The 23,995-nt window shown below is 38.6% G+C and overlaps 2 protein-coding genes across 3 annotated transcripts in view; one reads left to right on the forward strand and one right to left on the reverse strand.

The window, feature by feature from the left end:
• Positions 1–8,230, forward strand: part of scaf11 (SR-related CTD-associated factor 11) — a 67,538-nt gene extending 59,308 nt beyond the window's left edge. For both annotated transcript variants that reach the window (XM_062482689.1, XM_062482688.1), the window contains exons 13-14: positions 4,692–4,811; positions 7,385–8,230. In XM_062482689.1, coding sequence (XP_062338673.1) covers positions 4,692–4,811; positions 7,385–7,480 — 216 coding nt within the window. In that variant the 3' untranslated portion in view covers positions 7,481–8,230. The remainder of the gene's footprint in view (positions 1–4,691; positions 4,812–7,384) is intronic.
• A 235-nt stretch (positions 8,231–8,465) lies between these two features.
• slc38a2 (solute carrier family 38 member 2) lies at positions 8,466–23,025 on the reverse strand. The gene is made up of 16 exons (XM_062482692.1): positions 22,715–23,025; positions 21,547–21,678; positions 21,373–21,454; positions 21,158–21,273; positions 19,605–19,678; positions 18,053–18,145; positions 17,741–17,816; positions 15,812–15,894; positions 13,869–13,927; positions 13,285–13,452; positions 12,540–12,619; positions 12,349–12,449; positions 11,745–11,869; positions 11,432–11,576; positions 10,398–10,495; positions 8,466–10,183 (listed from the first exon to the last, which is right to left on the reverse strand). Exons 2-16 carry the CDS (start codon positions 21,675–21,677, stop codon positions 10,070–10,072), a joined length of 1,545 nt encoding a protein of 514 aa, XP_062338676.1. The 5' UTR covers position 21,678; positions 22,715–23,025; the 3' UTR covers positions 8,466–10,069.
• Positions 23,026–23,995: the final 970 nt, after the last annotated feature.

Here is a 23,995-nt window from a genome sequence, read left to right on the forward strand (position 1 = left end):
CTTAGGTTGCTGCCCCCGCGACCCGACCCCCAGACAAGCGGAAGATGATGGAATGGGTTGTTCTTGCACTATGTTGTTCTTTTTACTCTTGTTTGTAGTTTGCACTATCTCTCCACTGCTGTAATCCTGCGAATTTCCCCATTTTGGGACTAATAAAGGATTATCTTATTTTATGAAGTCTGGTTGGCTTAAGATATTTATGACCCCACAAAGGACAGTTGACCGTTTTGGATGGTCAACTACTGGAGTTTTATGACTTCCTGACTTGGAGAGAAATGCAGCATGAGAGTTCCTATCACCTGGGGTGAAGGAGCTTTGGGACATCAGGTTCTGATGCTGCGTTGTTTCAACTGTGATGTATTGTCTTAGAAGAATGTGACAGACGTTTATATTGATTGATTGTTGTTTAGAAATGTCTAGGGGCCTCATGTATAAAAGATTGCACAGCTTTCATACCAGAAGATGGCGTACGGCCAAAACTTGAAAAGTACCTACGCACAGAAATATTCACATGTATAAAACCGGTCGTACGCCAGGTCCTGCTCTCCTTTTCTTTATAAATCACAATCAACGTGAGATTGACCGCACGTGAACGAGCCACTGACCCGGCCTTGCCTCCTCCCATAAATTAATATGCAGATGGCCTATCAATATTTTATTATTATAGGGCCGTAAATGCTGTGGGTTTGGAGAACCGGATCATGGCAGAAATTAAGAAGAAATGGTCCGATGTAAAACTCGAAATTAAGAAACGAGTGGTGGCGCATCGTAACAGCATGGCAGCTATAGGGTTAGCGTGACATGCATTTCCTGAGTGATTTTGTCGTTCGTTTGACACCCTCAAGTTTAACAGAAGTTATTAAGTGGTGGCGGATTAAACGGTATATAGCATTTTCTGTTTGGGTTTTGGCATTTTGATGTGATCATCCACATTAATGATCAAACTTTTATTTTGATGTTTTTTGAATAGTCAACATCATAGACGTATGACAGTAACTGTCGTGGAAACTTAATTTTTTTTATGTTTGGTGGGTTTCGTCACTTTTCAGTTAGAATTCGCCAAGTTACAGAGCCAGGCAAGACTTTGCGGACGGTCCGCACATTCTCACGTCTGCTCAAAAGTTTCCGTGACGGCCCGCACATTCTCACGTCAAGTACATTTTTATACATCACACCGTGTGCGTGAAAACCAGCAAGCTTTTTGTGCGTACGCAACGTTTATACATGAGGCCCCAGGTACATAGTAGATGGACTAGCCGTGGTTACTGTAAAGCGTCCGTCTCGGCTTGACATGGTTTTGCAAGGACAATTCTGTTAAGCCGCCTGTTGGTTAAATGTTTTGTTGCTGGTACATACAGGCTCAGGCCCCCTCAGACAGCATCAGTGCCCAGGTGGGACCTGTCTACGGTGCTGAAAGGCTCTATGTAAGTCTCCGTTTGATCTAATCGACAGCAAACCCCAGCACTTCCTTTCTCTCAAAACAAGCTTACTCCTCGCTCTGACTATGGCTAAGTGAGTGACTTGTCCACATGCGGATTGTCATCTCAGGTGACCAAACAAGATCAGTGATGCGCCCTAACTCATTTTGTGCCAAGGTCATTAGTCGGATGTTCACGTCACAGAGCTGTGAGCTAAGATTGTTCTTCCACTCTCCGCACAGCAGAGAGGAAGAATTATATTTACATTGTTTATGTCCAGTACGCCCTTTCTCGCGTTACTCAACATACACTGCATCTAGAAGATCTTCCCCCCCAGTTACTGATCTACAATGGTGGATCAAAGGCTGGGTACCCTTTGTCTACACAAAAACTCTTACTGGCTCTGCAAATATCAGTATTGCGTATGAGGGTATGGGATGTCACCTGGCATTCAGGCTCATTCCGCTAAAAGAGTGGTGACTTCAGTAGCCATCCTCCGTGCCGTGGGAGTGGAGGCGATCTGTGAGGTGGCAACTTTTATTTGATACTACCTGATGGAGGTCTCGTCTTCTGCCTTTGCTCACTCGGTCCTCAGCATAGCTGATGGAGCATGGTGTCACTTTGGCCTGGCCCCTTATGGTGATTTCTCTTGAGATTGTATTGGGCATTTTTTCATACTCTTCACAATGAAGAGAGTGTAACTGTACTCTCCAGCTTCCCGGTTGATGAGTAAGTACGAAAGGGGGATCAGGATTTTTCCTGGGTCAAAATGGATCTTCGGCGCTCAAAAAAAAAAAAATATATATATATATATTCTTTTTTTCTTTTTTCTAATCAATGTATTTATTCCCAGGTGTTTTGCATCTCCCTCCACCCCCACCCCCCTCGCCGAAACTAAACCTATATTTCGGAACAGGTTATTGTAATGTAATAGTCTAATAGCTAATGTAATATTGCACATATCTTTGTCCTATTTCCACTAAAGCAATAAAGTTAGGCTCCTGAAAGAGACCTTACACTCATAAAGTATGTTCTAAATGGCATAAATGCTGCCAATTAATAATTGACGTAACAACTTGTAGTAAATGGTCAGTAGCCTAGTCTATCGATTAAGGTAGGCCACTCTGAAGCATGTACACTGCCTGCTTCATTTGATCTTGATAGGCTAAGCATTCTGTAGCAAATAATAACAATAAACACACTTTTTATTAATTAAAACTACTTCAGCATAATAATGCACCTAAAATACAAACCTGAGCAAGGGCAGCAATCGCTATCGAATCAACAGACGTGCAATTTAGCTAGCAGGGGAAGAATACAAACAACGAAAATCACCAGTTAACTTGATTTAAATTTGCAAGAAATATAGACTTATACAATAACAGGCCTAAATGAACTGACAACATAAGTTATACGATTTACAGTTCTCAAGGACGCACACACGCAATCTCAACTGCGGTGTGAAGCGCGTCCGTGCAATTCTCGGACATGCACTCTAACAATCACTGCTGATAGACGGCCTAAAATGTTGTACAGCCTGATTTCTGTAGCCTACTTGAAACATACTATTGACAACATATTCGCTGACATGCATTGCACGCTTTATGAACACAGCTTGTGGATTTGTCATTGGCGCTCGGGAAAACGGCTTTGGCGCATGCCAAAATTTTCTCTATGCAGGAAAAATCCTGGGGAGGGAAGGCGATGACCTGGCACCTACCCCATGTTGATAGTCATATTTTGACTTGTAAACATGGTGTGCCTCTGGATGCCCCAGTAAGATTCTGCATCTTAGGACCTAGTCTAGGGCTGAACGATTAATTGCATTTGCGATTAATATCGCGATGGGACAGAACGCGATTTTGTAATCGCAAAGGCTGCGATTTTACTTTGGTCACGTGACACGCGAGAGTAACGCAGTTTGCAGACGAAGGATCATCTTTGCACGCTACACTATACCTTGACCTGTACGATCATGGCCTCAGGCTCGACAGAACCTGAGACTACAGTCACTTTGCCAATTTTGCCTTAAAAAAAAAGATGCTTTGCAGTGTCAAGTATTGTGCAAAACCTGCCTGGCTAACGTTGCTACCTCACGGGGCAACACCACCAACCTAATTCGGCCCTAAAAAAAACACCACAAGCCATGTACTATGCATAGCTAAAATTCTGAACACCAGTGTGTCAAATAAGCCAAATAACACCCGACAGGATCACTGATCGAAATGTTTCAAAGCCTAACTCAATGTAGCCTACTACAAAATTACTCAAGCATTAAGCGTTCATCACAAAATATATGATACCCTTCGGTGATACACATACAGTAGGATCACTATGGCTGACGGTGCCATACTGTTTCTGTTAGGCTACTGACTGGATCCGAAATGTTCAGACAGTGTTTCTTTTTCTTTTAAGATTTTACCTTTAGATGCGTGAGTTCTAAATATTTTTTACGGTCCCCACAGCGCACGTTTTTTCCCAAAACGGTAGTGCTAGCTAGCTAGCTTTAGTTAAGAAAGTGCAACGCACATGTTATTAGTAAGTAAGTAAGTAAGACTTTATTTATATAGCACATTTCATACAAGAATTGTAGCTCAAGGTGCTTTACATAAAATCAATAAAAACGATAATACAAGTGATAAAAGTAATAATTAAAATAGCAAATTATAAAAACAATAATATAACTAATAAAAGTAAATTAGCCTACGCTTAGCTTCGATTTACCAAAATATTTTCGAAGAGGTAGGCTACAGTATGTTTTCTGAACTTTGTGTGTTTTGTTGCTGAATTGAGATCAGTAGTATATATCTATATGTATTAATAATAAATCATATAATAATTGCATTTTAAATCGCAATTGCAATATTAGTCAAAATAATCGCAATTAGCTTATTTTCCGAAATCGTTCAGCCCTAATCACAGTCTTGAAAAGTAGAGGGAAAAATGGCAGAATGGGAGGCTGGCAGTAATTTAACAGAAATGGTAGCAAACTAGCTTTAAACTAGCTTCTTCTGGGGTATACTATCTTGTTTTGTACCTTCTGAAGTTCAGTAAGTAGTCTTTTGTTTCATATTGTGATGTATTGTGGAGGTTTGCCATCTCTTGAATTAATGTTTCACTGTCAATTGTGTTTTGGGAGTTACTTATATGCTTCTGTCAGATGGGATATTAGTCTATAATTGCATGTGTATGATGTACACATTTAACAATGGTTCCCTCTTCAGTTTTTTTATTTATACATATATATATATATATATATTTTTTTTTATTCAGAAACTGCAAATTCAAGAAAGAGCTGTTAATGAAGTCAAGACTGCCATCAAACCCTACTACCAAAAGAAGGACATCACAAAAGAGGAGTATAAAGAGATTGTTCGTAAAGCCGTTGAGAAAGTAAGTGGATCAACATTTCCATATTGCGCCCTATTTTTCTGCAGCAACACTTGTCTAATCAAAGCTAATCGGCTGTATGTGACACCTGCTGGTAAAAAGATTTGCATGTCTTCAATTTAATTGCGCTAGGAAGCAAACAAGTTTTTATTTTTATTAACATTTTTTTTTCATATTCCAAAAGATACGTTTTTTTAGAAGTCACTTAATATAATAACATTTTTAGGATAAGTGAATACTCATATTTTGTTAGCAAAGAAGGCTTGTTTAAAGCTTGTTTTCTAGTTGGGTTTTGGGGCATGATTGGGGGTTCAGATTGATCAGCATCTTTGGTTTTGTTGGCTTATTGTTCCTTAGTTTTGGTTAAGTCACAACCCATAAATAAAGACGTGGCGTTTGTTTCCTCAAAAGTTGCTACTATGGTGAATGCTTATTATTACTAAATATTAAACTAATTATTAATGGCCACTGCTATGAACAAAGGTATCGCTGCTGGTTAGACAATCGACAATCAAAACTTAATGGATTTGTTTATCATGGAGTACATGCATAATGGAAATGTATTCAGAATTAGAATTGTGAAATGTTTATTTTAGGCCAATAGAATAGAGTATTCAGCCATGTAATAATTTGTTATAGCTCACTAAGTGAGTTGGGTTAAGATTTCTTGTGATCCCATAAACGTACTGGTTGAAGCTACATATTAGCAGTGTTGTATAGTAACGAAGTAGAAATACTTCGTAGAAATACTTAGTAACGAAGTAGAAATACTTTGTTACTGTACTTAAGTCTTTTTTTTTTATATCTGTACTTTACTTTACTACTTATATTTCTTTTTACTTTTACTTCGCTACATTTTGCAAAGAAAACTGATACTTTTACTCCGATACATTTCCCCTGAAACCTTCGTTACTCGTTACAAAATCAAATCATCTTTAGAAAAACAAATAATCATGAGAGTGATGAGTCCAACGTCGGGGACTGTGGTAGAACACAGACTGCAAGCAGGTTTGGCGAATCAGTGGTCCTAGCGCACGTTAATTCACCCCGCCCCCTTAGTTACTGTTGCTACGTCTTTTGAACTTGTTCATGCACAACACTGTCTGTGTCAGTGATTCTTTTTGGAGTAATATCTCCGCAATATCCTCCAGAACAGATCAAGGCAAAATGGACTGCATATGCACAGTGGAAGGATATATCCAAAACATTAAGATCAACAACAAAGGGGACACAACAATAATCGAAGCAAAAGCATACAGGTCTCAAACAAAAAATGAGAAACCCCACGACCTCTTCATTAAATGCCACCAGCACAACCTTGTACAGTAGAGCTAGACTAGTCATGTTCTTTCACCTCTGGGTAAGATCTGTATATAATATTTCAAGCTAGCTAATAACCTACAAAGATTATTAACAGCATTTAGTTGTACTTTTACTTTCAATACTTAAGTACATTAAATATCAGAAAATTACTTTTGATACTTAAGTACAGTAAAGATCAGATACTTTAAGACTTTTACTCAAGTCGTTTTCTAAAAGGTTACTTTTACTTTTACTTGAGTCATTTTCCTGTAAGGTATTTTTACTTTTACTCAAGTATGGCTTTTGGGTACTTTATACACCACTGCATATTAGCTCTTCTTCCGTGGCAAAGCACTGCAATAGTTGGAAAAATTCAACTCATGCGAGACACCTGCCTTAGTACCCCATCCAAATCTGTCTGAGTGCGGTAGATTAGCTGCAGCGGTGTGGATTGCATTGACACAACATCTATATATCGTTATATATACCGTTATATGTGCTTCAGAATTATACTGTGATATACATTTTAGGCCGTACCGCCCAGCCCTACATTTAGCCTCCACAATTCACAACACCGTTGTCTGCCGTGAAACACACTTTTGTACTTACATTTAATCATTTAGCAGACACTCTTATCCAGAGCGACTTACAGTTGGGTATGTGACTTGGGTATGTTTAACATATGTGTCTGTCCTGTTTAGGGACTGGATGTTCATGTAGTTATATGTAGGCAAACTTGTTTTTCTGTTGCTGTTATGTGCTAAAACATGCAGAGAATCGACAGTCATGAATTTGTATGCTTTTCTTAGCCAAACGGTTGTTAGCTACATTAAGTTAGCTATGTCCATATGGTTGAGTTAACCAGCTATTGTTCCCACCCATTATCTGCCTGTAGAATTAAAAAAAATCAAAATCTTTCAAGGGGATTTTCTCAAATAGCTGATTTAAGGGGTACCAACATTCAAATAAGCATTTTTCTTCAAATATTTCATTGTATGATACATAATTTGAAATCTTAGTCTGCACTTTCATGATCTGGAAAAAACTGAAGAATTACCATGATGACCTACTTGCGGACCAAAATATCACCACTTGTCATATATGCCTTGAGTACTCTTCTGTGAAAGGCTGATATTGATATCTTAAAACCATTTTTTAATCTAAAAGGTATATGTTACTCTGCATGTATGTGGCATATCATCGGGCATTAGTGCTAAAAATGCTTATTTCTCCGGACAAAGGCATTGTACATGTTTTTTTATTTGGTTTCTCAGGTCTGCCACAGCAGAAGTGGAGAGGTGAACTCTGGGAAGGTAGCCAACCTGGTGAAGGCCTATGTGGATAAATACAAACATGTCCGCAAGAAATGACAACAGCCAATTGGGGACAGTCGAAGCCCATCAGCTGCTTAAGTGCAATTTAAACCAGCTGTAACCAGGCATCCATGCAGAGAGAAAAAAAGACTGGAGCACCAATTTTTGATATCTTTCAACTTACTTTGAATGAAGATTTTTCTATAGATTCAATATTTTGTGTAAAAAAAATGATCAGTCAGAAATTGTAGAGCAAGGGCCCTTTATTTTGCATAAAATATGTTGTTTGGGAGCTACTGGACCCAGAGTAGTTTGGTAGTTAAGGTTAGTGTGTCTGTTGAGATGAACCCAAAACATGTCCACTGGTACGATGCCTGGACCTACATGATTATCAAGGTAAATTTATATTGTTCATGTTTTTATAAAAGTGTATGATGAGAATTCAGAACATAGTGTCAAGATTAATGTTTTGCCTGAATGAATCTCTTGCCACAACAATGTATCCAGTGTGATAGTACCAGGGACTGGATTTGTTTGTTTCTTGCAGTAATCAGCAGCACACTTTGTACCCTTCTGAACAGGGAACATATATGACTCCTGGCCTTTACAAGTATCCAATATGCTGTGTGAATATTGTGCACAATACCTAGAAAGCAGTTAAATAAATTGGAGTGTTTAAAAACTATATTTTCACACTTTTTGATTCAATTCATATAGTAATTGTGTAATGTGAGTTAAACTGCTTGTTGATTTTAGAAACTAGTTTGGAAGATTTTCTTTTTAATAAATTGCCAGTTTTGCAAGATGCCACTGCTTCCGATGAAGGATTTAATTAATCATAGTATCAGTACCAAGTAATACAAGAGGAATAACACAAAATATTGATGTTTGGTAAATACACTAAATAACCTCACCTTACAAAAACATTACATAAGCAGCTTGTCTGTTGACCATGAATTCTGCATTTATCTGATAATCCAGAGGCATTTAATGAATACAGATTGCTAATACAAGATACAAATAAAATGCACACAAAACAATGTTGGGGATCATTTTAGTTTTTTTTTTATTGGACAATAATTACAGGATATACATAGTTTCATTGAAACAAGGGTGTAACACTGATGGGCAATGCCCTCTTTGCTCCTGAGGTCACGAGATGGCTGATGTACTCTCCAACCAAGATGTGCATATAACATGTACACGAGTTACAATCAGGGTTAAAACTAGTGTGTACGCAGATCACCCACCTCTATTACAGTAGGTTCCACACTTAACATTGACTTTCAGTGTACATAAAATGGGACTACTTATTGTTAAGGGATAAATTCAAGCTTGTTCCGCATGGGGGGTGGTAGGGCTCACTGCTTCCCATGAAAGCATTATAGTAAGGGGGGATATCCACAAACACAGAATTCACTAGCTTTGTTCTCAGCTCCACTGTGTCCAATACATACATTTAAAATCATATATGTACACAATATATAAATATAGTAAAATAGATTAAATTACACTGATTTCACATTCTTCCATAAATAAAAGTTTGAATTATGCGTGAGGTTAGCATTGGAAGCACAGTAACCTGCTTGAGGTGGCTTATATCACAAGTGGACGTGACACACCCTTATTCATCTCTTTTCTTGCAAGTGTGGAACATACATATAAGATCATCTGCAAACATAAAAAAACACAACATACACTCTCCCGAACTCCACTCGCCTGTACAATAGAAGCTGTTTTATAACGTGATATTTGGTTGTGCAGCATTGCCGTCAAATCACTTTTGCATGTTAAACAGGTACATTACAACCACTTCATGTGGTTAAATTCAAGGTATTCTTCCATACAGAAAAATGTTTTACTCCCTCCTTATCTTAGGGAGATGGAACAGAGTATCCTAGCTATTCTCATTTCTCCTACAAATAATGTCAATGTCCTAAAAGCATCATACTCTTAAATATTCTACTGCCATTAGAGATATTTTGCAGCATCCAGTGTATTGAGAAGGCAGGTATTTTAAACATATACAATGCATTATACAATTAAAGCTGGCACGATTACCAAAGTCATGGAGCCTTGGTACAAATACTGAAGCAGTGTAGTTGTCAGTGAACTGCAAAATTTTCACAAATGTGCTAAAGATTAAGTGCTTTTCAATATATAAACATGTATTACAAATACAAATTTTCAAAGTGAAAAACGTAACAAATTAATTCACCTTGAGTTCAAATGCTCTGTTGCCTCTATTGATTTCTGTCCAGGACGTTTGCGTGGCTCAGGTACGGAATATTAGCTATCTTAAAAGGAAAAAATTTAGGCAAGCATGCGCAAGATCCGCAGGACCTGTAGTTGAGCTACATTTAAAGAGTAAGTCATCCCTGTTTGAGGCACCATCAAAGGTTTAAACTGTACCAGAACTACAAAAAGCATGTGAAAACAGATTAAAAAATAAAAACAAAATAAGAGAAAAACCATCATTGTGGCCTTACAGTATACTGTACAATTTCAGATACATTCTCTTGGAATGGTATGGTCTCTTGCTCTCAGGTTTTGTTCGAGCATTGTGTGAGTGTTTTTTTGCAGTCATTGCAATCAGATGTTTTGCTCCTGAGCTGCATGCCATTGCCCTCTGCTGGTAGCCTCCTCTTAGTGCCCATCAGCATGGCTAGAAGGGGCTGAGGCATTGTGGATCCAGTCGAGGATGATGAGTGTCATGCTTCCAATCATGACAAAGAAACCACTGCACAAAAAGATGGTTGCCTGGAGATGGAGGATATAATTTTTTATCAATTGAATTGTCTTTATTACTAAGAACTACTGAATTGACCATGAAGTCGGACTACTATTATCAATTCTATCAATCCTTTTGCTATGTATCCTATGTATGTGATCTAAGTTTGATAGTTATGTACTCTATATGGTACATGGTATACTGCATATTTGTACATCTGTCAACCCAAAAAGGTTGTTTTACCCCAATCTTCTGGACAGACTTCATCGACTCTTTCTTGACCAGTTTGATATAGAAAGCAGAGGGCAGAATAAAAATCAACATAGCTGCAGCCGAAGCACCTGCAAAATAGAAAGAATACATTATTTTTAGATCCGTTTTTATTTAAGCATTATGAAAATGTGCTTGCAAGTATAAAGTCGAAAGTTTAAATCAAATCAACTCACCACACCCTGACACAGGGGCACATAATTTTGGGCCCCCTTCCTCCCTATTTTGGTAATGTCTCCTCCCCCCATTGGGGCCCTGGGAGATCTGTCCCACTTTGACCAGGGGCTTGTTCCATAAAGACTGCTCAAAAAAGCTGGGATTAAAGTCCCAACCCTGACTTGAATTAACCTAACAAGTCAGTCAGGTCAAAAGCGGTTCCATAAAGACCAATTCTAGTTCACGTAATGCGACAAATTCGAGTCAGATTCAAGTAGTCAAGATAATTGCGGGTGCACCTTATTCTTAAGCAGCCCGAGAGGTTGAACATGGATCCACCACGGCAAAACGCAATGTTAATGGCCACGTGCCCCGAAAGCTTCTTTTTTTTTTATAGATCTTTACTTCTTTGATTACAAAAACCATAGGCCCACAGAACACATCTGCGTTTACATTTTTGACATTGTTTCAAATAAACAGCCGACAATAAACCAATAACTTTTTAACATGGTTTTTGTATTGGAAAAATGGAGGATAGAAGCATGGATTTCGTTTTTTTTGTAATTGTACATAATTTATGTAGCTTGGAGCGTTCTATTGGAGTAATTTAGATCGAGATTTTATGTTGCATCAGCCTAAACGTTTGTTTTCACAAACTACCATAAGTAAAACGTTTTTCAGAATATGTTGCCATAGGAACTGAGTTCGAACTACATTAATCTGGCTTTATGGAACCGAAGCAACTGGAAATTGGTCTGACTAACTGACTTAAGCCGGGCTTATTCGGTAAACTTGCTTTATGGAACAGGCCTCTGGTATAGAAGGTGTAGAAAGAAGAGCCAGCCACTCACCAATAAAACCAAAAATGTCTCTGATGGTTGGAACAAAGATGACCAGTGCATTGGTGCTGGCCAGCAGCACAATGGTGATGATCGAGTGACGAATCCAGCTGAAATCCTTGGAGGGACACAGGAGCTGATTGACTGAGGTGCGGATCTACAAGGACAAGAAAAGCAGAAACACAAAGTTATAGACATCCAAGCTTGACCTTGCAATGATACAAATGTAGTTTTACTATAATCATAGACACTGTATCAATATTAAGATAGCCATATGTGTGTGTCTGTCTCATAAAAGAGACAGACACACACAGAGATTACTCACAGGGAAGAGCACAACAGGGACAGTGAGAGTGACAGCAGTCAACACAGCTAAGCGCACAATCAGTAGGATAACATCAGCCTTGTAGACCTTGGAGTAGGTGTGAAGCAGTTCTGGCTCCACGTTCACTAATCCGTACGGAAAAAGAACACAATCTCAAACACGCTCAACATTCTGTATTGTAACATTTGGACAGACCCTCAAGACAAACGTAACGATCAAATTCAAATAATATATCACAGTTCCCTGTCGATGACCACAGTTGTGGTCTTAGCCAAAGTTTAAGATTGAATAATCCTTGCTGTATAATTGACACAGCAGGACTTCTGATCACCTGATCTTTAATAATACATTTCTTGATTCTTGGCTATTGGCCTCAATAAACTGCAGCTGTTAGTTTCTTGTTGTGGATTTTGTTCTTAGTAATTTAGTAGTACATACGACAGTCATCGTATTGCACGTATGATGCAGTATACAACTTTACTGTGTCTACTGTCAGCCAGTTTAAACATTCACTCCGATATGCAGGATTTTTTTAAATGACCATACATGTGTGTAGAATTTTATACTGCAATTCTTTTTTTATTAAAATGTAATTATAGCTTACCATTGAATGTTAGATATCCAAAGAGGGCAGCCAGCAGGTACATGATGAACATAGCCAAAAAAGAGACATTGGCAACTCCCTGCATCTTTCTATGAGAACGACTAGAAGAGAGTGGGAATAAAGACATGAGTTCTATCTGCGATGTATTTGTAAACACTGCTTGACATGTGAAAATGATAAGGATGACCTACTCTTTTAGCTCCTCGTACATGGGCAGGATGGCAGGGTGGCACACAAAGGCAAATGTCAGAATGGGAACAGCATAGACAGTCTAAGGAGAAGAGTTTAGGATTAGGGTTTGGCAGATCACTTAAATAACTTTTCAAACACATACTCACATTGAAGCAGATCACTAAGATAACTACAAACACAAATATTTACAGTGCCATACACCAAAAGTGCATTCAATCAACATCTTATACACAGGGTAACACACAGTGTTGTGTACTTTGTATGCCACAAGACTCAACTGTAATCATGCAACCTGCCATGGGCAAAACACAACTGTCACATGGCCAGTGCTATGGGAAATATGTGTCATTTGTGAAATTTGGTGCTTATCATAAGATGCAGTTAATATATGACCTATTAACTAACACTTATCTCATCTTACAATACCACCAACCCTAACCATTCCTAATATTAACACTGATATAGTCTTCAAGCATATTCATGTTATGAATCTTACAAAGGCTTTATTACCTATAAACTAACGCTGATTAATAGCACCTGAATCTAAACTTTAAGCCACAATTTTGCTAGTAAATAAAATAGTGTTGATGTACTGCATGTCATGTATATTTCTTCATGCACAACATTGCAGATTTAGATACTACTACTAACAATATGATAAATGTTAATCATTGCCTTTCTAAGATGAACCCATGAACGACTTAAACATCAATATATTGTCTTTTCAAGATTTTCAGGTTTTACCTGAGAGTTAAACACAAAGTATTTTGGAGTGCAGACATCTTCACCATAGGCCACTGCTGTTCGGTTAAGGTGGGATGCAGTGGTGTTCAGGACCTTTAAAGTTTCATTCAAACCATCAAAGTCCTCTGGCATCAGAGGGCAAGGGATCTGAAATTTCTTATATATCACCTTAAACAGAACACAGATCAGTTCAGTTTTGTTAATCATCACAAGTTCATCCATTGACACCACGATACTTAGACCTTCCAATAACTACACATATCTACTTTAATGGGACCAATACAGTGAACAGAGGCAGGAAATACAAAGGAGAGACGAGGACATGCTAGAAATGGCCCAGGCTGGATTTAGAGTAGTAGCCTACAGGTAAAGTACCAAATGTAAGCCCTTGGCCTACATGGTTCGCCACTTACCCTGTGCCATTGAAGCGCCCCAACCTTTCTTTTTTTAGTTTCATTTTTAGCATAAATTGATACAATATTGTTATTTTAGACAATGAGTTGAAAATGGAAATAACTATACATGATATAGGACAATCGTGTCATTATAGAAAATATAGTGTTGGGGGGGGGGGATCAACTCACCACAATCAGGAAGAAAACCATGCACAGGAGAGAGAAACCACTGGTGTAACCAAGATAACCTAAGGAAGAAAATTGAAATAAAAGTATTTACTTTAGATCAGATAGGTCAGAGAGAACCAGACATCACTGGATGGTCCTTGTGATTTTGTTTTGGTTTCCTGCTCCTCTGATTTGATATATGGTTAATGTGCATAAGGCTTGTTCTCTTTTGTACATATTGTATAGTAACAGTTTCATTAGCTAGACGTGTCAGTAGTACATGCATAAGAGTTTTCTATGTGTAAATTAAAGACTTTTTGGAGACAGTTTTTGAGGTGTGAACCAGAAGTGTCCTGGGCAGTTTCATTAATCATTACCAATAAACACCTAGGAGCTCACATTTAAATTCAAGCTATTTCTGACTGAGAGCTGCTAGACAGATTCATCATACTGCCAGGAATCGGTCTCTCTTGAAATATGGTAGGTGTATGGATCATAATCCAAGGATGTGCATTGAAGCATGCAAAGTGTTTGAAACAATTTTAGAGAAAAATGGACTATAAATAAACATGACCGTGTTGCACTAAGGCAGGGGTTCCCAAACATTTCAGCCCACGACCCATAAAATAATGGTGCCAGTGACTCGCGACCCCCGCATGCTAATGCATGCACATTCTATGTTTGATGTGATGCTAGTTCGGGAATTCGTTAGTTAATGCGAGCATGTGAGCCAAATTTTGGGGCCTTTATTAGAGCGCAAAATAGTTTTTGAGCTTTGTGTAAAATAAAATAGCCGTTTTTCAATTGGTAAAACCTTGTCTACTGAAGGTGATGTCTTTTTGTCTCTTAATTTTTCAGCCCATCCTTACGTTTCTTAAACCGGTTTTCCATCGTTATTCATCTCCCGGTGTTCCCGATGGCCAATCCAATTCCCTGATGGCTTTTTTATTTGCATGCATTAATTTAACTACTATTTTTAACTTGTAATTTTTTTTGCTAAAATATGCTATTTCTAATGGTTTTAAAATGTTCCTTGATTTCTGGAAATCATCTCGCGACCCCCCCCTCGCTGGTCGCGACCCCCACTTTGGGAACCACTGATGTAGAGACAGAAAAGACATGCCCCCCCGCTGTCTTGCGACCCCCACTTTGGGAACTGCACTAAGGGACGTAGCCATGCATCTCGCAAACTGCTCTACCAATCAGTGTGCTTTGTCTTAGCTCGCAATGACGATCCAAAAGGCTGCTCAACATTAACACAGATATGGTTAATTCTTGCGAATGCAAACTCAGTCAAGTGGACAGTACGAAACAGGTCACCGGAATCCATATGCCCAGAATCAAATTTGCAAAAGTGAGTAGGCCGAATTCTGTAATGTTACAATTGTTGCTCTGTAGGCTACACAAAGTCACTATAGCTTAGCCCTATATTGATTACAGGAATTTGATTTCCATTGCTTTGCTAGGCATCATTAAATGTTTTGGCCAAACTCACTTAGCTAATTTTCCTATCGCTATTACGCAGATACGGCCCGATAAGCAGAGCTGACAACACTTGCACGATATTAAATCCTCTTAATTCAGAAGGTTTTAATTCTGGATGAAATGCTAGCTAGATAACTAACCGACAATATAAAGTATCCACTTTATTTTCAGTATAGGTCAGGACATTTTGTTATGTTAGTGAATTGATGGGTTTACTGATGCAAAACCTTTGCCTGCATTTTGTGAACATGCATGAATTCCAATTAAACTAACACACTCAACTAACATAACCTAACCAACATCTTAATCACTGGCTGCATCACAGGCACGGGCATCACGGACACTGTACTATCTATCTATTGATAAATCCAGGAATCTGTGTGTGTGTTAGCTTAATTTAAATGAAACTTGAGAACATCCATTAATCTCTTTGTCATTCAAATATACAGCTACAAAACCCACTTCCTGTACATCCTTACCCAGGTTTCGCAGCAGAGAGAGAGGCAAGATGATAAAGAGTGACACCAGCAGCACCAGGTAGTCTCCATTTGCATACCATTCTCTAAAACACAGACACCACAAGTCATTAAATACACATAAGGACATATGTACATACACAGTCGCTCACATGCCTATTGGAATATGCCCCCTCCTAACATTCTCCCTCAAAGAATGCTTTCAAAAATAGACATTTTAATAGTTTATATTTATCAATTAACAAAATGCAAAGTGAGTGAACAGAAGAAAAATCTACATAAAATTAATATTTGGTGTGACCACCCTTTGCCTTCAAAACAACATTGTCACGACTCAACACACAGCGTGCCCTCCAGGACAGCAGAGGGCACTAAGGAGTCAGAGCAAGGCCGGCTCAGCCGTGAGGAAGTGAACGGCCATGGTTAAAAGGAACCCTGAATTGTTTGTCAGTGCTCATTCATGGTTTGTGTGCTACGGGCGTTACCTCACTTGGAAACTTTTTACGGAAACTCTTTACCTGTGCTGAACCCTGCTTGCCCCGACTGTGGATTTTGGATCACGATTTGGACTGTTCACTTGGACTCTCTTTTGTTTCACGGTATTGAACCCTGCTTGTCTCTGACCTCTCCTTTGTCTTGCCCTACCTGGAAACTTCGATTGTGCTGGCTTCTCTGTGTACCTTGACCCTGGACTGTGCCTTGACCTTGATTGTGGATTACCCTTGAACCAACCGTCTTGATGGACTTTAAGTTTGCCTTTGCCTCAATTATTATTTGACCCAGTGTGTGGTCATGACTGACTACTTTACGTGATTGAAGTAAATCAGAACCATTAAAAACTCTAAACTGCATCTGCGACTGTGCTCTTCATTCCAACCTGACAAACATCAATTCTTCTAGGTATACGTGCGCACAGTTTTTGAAGGAACTCGGCAAGTAGGTTAGCCCAAACATCTTGGAGAGCTAACCACAGTTCTTCTGTGGATAAAAGGCAGCCTCAGTTGCTTCTCTCTCTTCATGTAATCCCAGATAGACTGGATGATGTTGAGATCAGGGCTCTGTGGGGCCATACCAGCACTTCCAGGACACCTTGTTCTTAATGACTTTCGCTGTATGTTTGGGAATAAATTTGGGGCCAATTAGATGCCTCCCTGATGGTATTGCATGATGGATAAGTATCTGCCTGTACTTCTCAGCATTGAGGGTACCATTAATTCCGACCAAATCCCCAACTCCATTTGCAGAAATGCAGCCCCAAACTTGTAAAGAACCTCCACCATGCTTCACTGTTGCCTGCAGACACTCATTCGTGTACCACTCTCCAGCCCTTCGGCAAACAAACTGCCTTTTGCTACAGCCAAATATTTTACGTTTTGACTCATCAGTCCAGAGCACCTGCTGCCATTTTTCTGCACCCCAGTTCCTGTGTTTTCGTGGTTCATAGTTCATAGTTGAGTCGCTTGGCCTTGTTTCCACGTCGGAGGTATGGCTTTTTGGCCGCAAGTCTTGCATGAAGGTCACTTCTGACCAGACTTCTCCGGACAGTAGATGGATGTACCAGGGTCCCACTGTTTTCTGCCAATTCTTAGCTGATGGCACTGCTGGACATCTTCCGATTGCGAAGGGAAGTGAGCATGATGTGTCTTTCAGCTGATGCAGTAAGTTTCCTTGGCCGACCGCTGCGTCTACGGTCCTCAACGTTGCCCGTTTCTTTGTGCTTCTTCAAAAGAGCTCATACCAAATATGGATTTGATGTAGATTTTTCTTCTGTTCACTCACTTTGCATTTAGTTAATTGATAAATATATTCAATTAACATGTCTATTTTTGAAAGCATTCTTACTTTACAGCATTTTTTTCACACCTGCCTAACTGTACATACATATACCTATGTACATACACACATATAAACATAAGACATATAGTGCCTTACCCGTTGCTGGCCCCTAAGAAGGCTTGAATGACAATTGGTAGTTCGTACTTCACAATGTAGAGGTAGCTGGACATTGCTGAAAAACAAACAAAACAACTAAATGTTGCCATTCCTTGCTCTGTCATTATAGCCATATTATTTAAGTATAAAGATGTGGAAATAATATTATGGACACCAATTGTGTAATGCAGGTGTGCAATTGTGCAGTGTATTCTGGAACAACTTGATGAAGACAATTGTACCACAAATGGATTTTTTTTTCGCAGCCTAGATAGAAAGTTTAAAGGGTGCATCAATTGTTCCTTGTCTTACCTCCAATGTTTTGCATGGTGATGGAGCAGGATGTGGCCAGTTTTCCTGGCATGCCAAATGCCTTATAGCCCAGCTGCTCATAGACCAGGGACCCTAAGGGGGGTAATTAAACAGAAAATGACATTTAGAGGATACAATTAATAGCACTCATAGCAACTTTAAAAAAATGGGTATTTCACCCCTGCGGCTCTTCTCTGATTTAAGAGCAGCAATGTGAAACTAGAGAGGGTACAATTTCTGGGGAAATTGTAGGGTGTGCTTGCTTGCGTCGGTTGCAGGTGGGTCCGTCCCTTTAAGTTTTTCTCTTTTAGTGAAATTTTTCAAGCATTTAGCCTACTCATATTGCGTAATTCATTAAAAAAAAACTTTTCAACAAACGACTGTAACAACGCTGTCACCGGCAGTATTTCAGATGGAATCGCGATTCAAACAGTACCATCTGCCTACTGAAAATATGCCCCCAAAAACGTTTGACATCTATTTAGGGAGAATTGGCTATTTCAAAAGAGGTTTGCTACGAGCAAGCTAGTTGTGGTGGCTAGCCGAACTGTGGGGGGATTGTTTGAAAGCGCCGGAAATGAGAACGTTTCTTTTGACATAAAGTTTAGGCTGTGGCACTGAAGCCAGCGACGCACCACACAAGCTGGAGTTTAATACATTATTTAATGTTACATTACTTACTGTACATGCAAGTCTTGATTTGCTTAAATGTACATGTATGATGCTGTTAGTACACCACGGCACGATACTCGCTGTATCGTGCAACATCCATGCACGTTGTATCCATGCGTCGTTGCTAACGTGTGCTGACGCTGTGACGTAGACTAGCACTGATACCCTTTGTTGACAAAAGGCAGTTTTTGCCACAAAAACTTAAGTTCAGCCTAAACCGTGCAACGGAACGTAAATCCCAATAGAAGCAACGCAATCGAGACCAAGACGAACATTTTGACACCGCCGTTTTCTATGTAGTCCAAATATTGACTGATCCTTAGGGGTGGGAAAATAATAATAATAAGATATATGTGAGAGAACAAAGGTTGTGCCCTTGCCGAAGGCAAAGCACACCCAATAAGGATTGACCAACATGTTACTTCCTCATATGTTTTCTCATTATTATCCAATCGTACTTACCATACTATGTTAGAATATGTATGTGTGTATGATAAATATGTAATTAAATAGTATTAGGGGTGTAAGTTATTAGAAAAGTCTAAAAAGGCACAGTATGGGTAGGGATGTAGTGGATGTTGTAAAGAGGCAATTAATGTCAACATCCACTAATGGCCGAAATGCCCAATTTCCCCCATACCAATTTTAACTTGGGTAATAGCTTGTACCGCTAAATCATAAAGTAGTTTAACTACATAGCAGTGTAACTACATACAGTGTAACTACATAGCAGTTCCTATGTAACTGCAATATTGTTCTTATACAATGTATATTGGTATGTAGTTACTTGGTAGTTTAACCTTACTGTAGTGTAGCCTTTTTTTGTTTTTATTATTTCCTGTATAATGTAATGTATGAACAAACTGGTACTTTAAGTTACCTCCTTCATTGGCAGTCTTCAGCAGCAAGTGCACTGAGTAGAGGGAGAAAATGGATACAGCAACCAGCAGAATTCTGGGGAGAGACAGACAATAGTGCCTCTAAGAACAGACATTTTCTGATATGGTCCATTATGATTTTCACAATTGTCACCACAAAGTCAAATTACGTTTTTCTCCAATTATTCCCATAAAACTACTTTATTCCCGACTGCAATTAGCTGTAAACTCATGGCTGGATGTATTGCCAGATATATCATCGACTGTTTAGTCAATAACTTATATAACTCCTATGTAGTCCAGATATGTAGTTAGCTAGCTAACAAACAAAGACAGAGACAGTGAAAGCATCCTTGTCCTCTCAAATTCAAGTCCAATTTAGAATGTATTGTAACATAAAATAATCTGAAAAACGACTTTGAAGTTGATACAATTTGATACAGTATCAACATTGCAAATAGACATCTGAAGACATGACTGAAATAGCAGCAAAAATATACATAGTAGTTTAAAGTTCATGAAAAGCAGTTTTATATTTTGTTGAAGAAAAAACATAGTCCACCCTTTTTTGTAAATTATCTTCAAATAAATCAGCTCAAACTATGTATAACTATATTACATTGTTATTTAGCAGACGCTCTTATCCAGAGCGACTTACAGTAAGTACAGGGACATTCCCCCAAGGTAAGTAGGGTGAAGTGCCTTGCCCAAGGACACAACGTCATTTGGCACGGCCGGGAATCGAACTGGCAACCTTCAGATTACTAGCCTGATTCCCTAACCGCTCAGCCACCTGTCTCCTGATATTACACAGAGTGTAGATTTAAACAAAGTTTAGGGATGTTCAAATCTACTTTCCTGTTAAGTCCAGACAAGAACATTTCCTTCATGTGCAATACAACATCATGTGAGAGGCCGGAAAGGTACCTTGGAGTTTATATAACTCTGGCCCAAATGCCAGTAAGATTACCACTGCTAAGCAGCTTCTCTCAACCCACTAGCCAGTAAAGCCTGAGTTGCTAGCTTGTGGGCGGCACTCACCCAACCTCAACTCACATTTCTACTCCTTCTGTTTGTAAATACAAGCTGGGGTGTTCACAAGCTATGACATCCCTGTATTAAGGTTGACAGAGTTGGAGGAAGTTACCTTTAACAAGTGATTGTGGTTTTGCTCTAATTAAGTAACAGAGGGGTGTTTAATCTTTAGTTAATACTAGATAATACCCAAAGGATCTTTTCTACTTTTTACCCTTCAACTAATTCGTAATGAATGCTTCAGTCTGTATGTAGCCACTTAATTCAGCTACACTACCTATGGTCATCTATAAAATCTTTTGAGGGTCATCCAGCTGAAAGGACACAGCTGCTGTAGGTGTAAAAGCAGACTGTTAGCTTAGCTAGTCATGAGTCACATAATTATGACTAGTGGCCCATGGTAGTCCCTAATGACTTCATAAGTGCTACATTGGCAAGATATTTAGGCAAATGTTAGATTTCAGCAAATGTAGCTACATATTTGGCTTTATAATTCTTGACAAAAAGTATGAATACTTACACAAACAGAACAATGCCAGTATTGGCCATAGCGTAGGCCAAGCCAAGGATTCCACTGCCCATAATGGCATTTCCCAGGTTGAAGACAGACATCCCAAAAGAAGCAGTGCCATGGTGCTGTTTGGAAGAGGTAAAACACTGTTAGAAAAAGGCCTCTGAGACACTATGCCCACAATTATCAATTCCAAATGTGATTAACTAGTTGGCAGTACTTACATATTCTGTTTCATATTTTTTCTTGCCCAGATTGTATTCTGGAAGGAAGTTTTGATTCTCTGCATCCATATCCGGGTATTGGCTTAAAATGATGTACAATGTGTTTTTTATTTTAAATATATTTTTATATTTCTGAGCTTTGAATATGATGGATTGTCAAGCCCATATTCTCACCTGCTAAGTGGGACCTTCTTGGCGTTGCTGTCTTGATAACTGTATTCATTACTATTTGAGCTGCAACAGCTATCTTCATCTGGGGAAATGTTAAAACGGCTCATCTCTGTTTTCGCAGTGGCTTGTTTCATGCTGTGAATGAAACAAAACGAATAACATTTATTACTATCGCAACAGTAATAATATTTCAGTTTGGGTTAAATTGTTTTAAAATCAATATTTGATAGTGAAAACGGAACCCGTCGCAGCCAACTTTATAAATATATGGTCACGTGTCCGACATTTACAAAGAGGGGGGTGACTCATCCTGTGAAGGCAGTGGAAAAATACCAGTCGGCATAAGCCACTGCATCATCAATGCCAGAAAGCCTTGAAAGACAAATCTTGCCAAAGATCGGCGTTATATACATGCTAAAGTCAATATCTCTGATATTCTAAAATAATATTACAGAAAATATTTTTGGGTTATAATAACTTATTACTGAGTTTAAATAACCGTTTGCTTATTTAAACTGTTCCCATAATAGGCTAACCTAATGTTTATCAATGTAATTATTCTTTTTAGCCTATCACATACATGGTTGGTTTAGAAACAAAGACACGTGCTTCTATGTTATGGGCATGGCTCCATTTTGCGCAGAGCCCAGTCTAATGTGTCTTCTTGCGGTCTTTTAAGCAGAGAGTTGCATCATTTCTAAACTGTTATTTGATATCTTTCAGGATGAAGGTAAAAACACATACACATACAAAAACAAAGTGAAGCATTTTCTTTTAACCGTCGGGCTGTCTCAGACCCCCCACATTGCGAAGGTTAAAAGAAAAGTATTTTTATTTGTTTTTGTATTGGGTAAAATTGGGTAAACACAATGATGGTTCGTTATGAACCTTTGGGTCATGTGACCCGAAGGCAGCACGAGGGTTAATCTTAAATAGGATAGACTACATCAGGAATTTTTATTGGACTTGGCAATGCTGTTTATATATATATAAATTATTGTGTTAAACTAATCATTGATAACATTTCAATCTCTACCATACAAGCCTGAGTTAAGTATAACCCTATGTACAATAGTTTGAAGAAGACGAGGACGCCAATGTAAGGTATCCAATATTTTAGGTATTTGTCTCTTGATATTAGGGACACCCGAATTTGGAGATCGAAACTTACCTTAGAAATTGAACAAGACTCCTTGTATTAAAACGTGGATATCTTCGACGAAAAAATCGTATTTGAAGAGTCCTTCGCCGACGAGATACGAAAGGCTATTGAGAATAATTTAGCCTATCCTAAGAAATTTATGAATAGACGTTCGAAAGTATGTATTTTTTAGACAAGATATCTGTTCAATGTGGTGTCCTTTTATAAATTAAAAGCGTTTGTTGTCATTTGAAAATAACTCCTCGATGATGCGATGCCAAACTGGAATCTACACTGTGTAAACGAGGAAAGGTTGGACCGTACCTTTATATGTATCAGCATTGCATCAGCCTGAGGAGGGCGGGGAGTGGCATTTCATCTTCACCAGCAAACGAACACTAGGAGATGACTATGACGCGGTTTGTGTACAAACAACCCGGATTCTTCCCGTCAAATGCGGTGCAGTGAGGTAAAATTGATTTTTGGTATATATTTGAAAAGAAAACACAAGGCGGACACATGTAGAGGACCAAATAAATTGGCCTTGGCTAACTTTAATCAAATATAGCAATAGTGTACTTGCATTGGTTATACTGAAATTGTATTATATTTTACAACTCATTTAAGGCTTTTAGTTCTATTAGTGAAGTTGAAAGGATTTTTCTTTAAAACGATATTTCTTGAGTCGCATAAAAGCATTTGTGTAACTAGCTGTGCGTGATAACCACCGTTTGTAAAGATCATGGTTACAAGCTTGAAACTTGTTGACGATAGTTTTAACCAACTATCGTACTTCATTGGGTGTGTTCTCACTAGCACACTTTGGCTCCGCCTTGTCATTGGTTTTTAAATACATTTATTCAGACAATATAGTTACCTTAAGACACCTGGGACACATCAGCTATTAAGCATCTATAATATGCTGACAGCAGTGCTTCAGGTCTGCTGACCTTCAGTGCTACATATATTTATGAAAGTGTCTTCATTTATCAGTTTAATCCTAAACACAGGGGTGAATTTCAACCTGCAACCACAAATAGTTAATTAGGCTATGTTAAATTGGTGTCTTGTTCAAATTAAATGTTACTGGTAGATTTGAGGACTTTGAGGATGTTATGTCTTTACAAATCATTGGTACATGAATTAGACCTTACTCCTAGAATAATTGCACAGGATCAAAATCTGACTATGGTCCACTGAACTCTATATCCCTATCCTCTTGCCATAGGAATGATCCCATAAGATTTATCTGTCCCTCATGATGGCCAAGAGATGTTTTTTCCAAATACTCTCACAAATTATCTTTCCGTC

This window comes from Osmerus eperlanus, chromosome 17 (assembly GCF_963692335.1).
Source record: "Osmerus eperlanus chromosome 17, fOsmEpe2.1, whole genome shotgun sequence".
NCBI classification, from domain to species: Eukaryota; Metazoa; Chordata; class Actinopteri; order Osmeriformes; family Osmeridae; genus Osmerus; species Osmerus eperlanus.

Coding starts and splice junctions, on each gene's coding strand:
- slc38a2 (XM_062482692.1), bottom strand. CDS start 21,677: ATGAAACAAGCCACTGCGAAAACAGAGATGAGCCGTTTTAACATTTCC. Junction 21,274..21,372: donor AAAAATATGAAACAGAATAT/GTAAGTACTGCC, acceptor TCTTCCAAACAG/CACCATGGCACTGCTTCTTT. Junction 11,577..11,744: donor TCCCTGTTGTGCTCTTCCCT/GTGAGTAATCTC, acceptor TTGTCCTTGTAG/ATCCGCACCTCAGTCAATCA.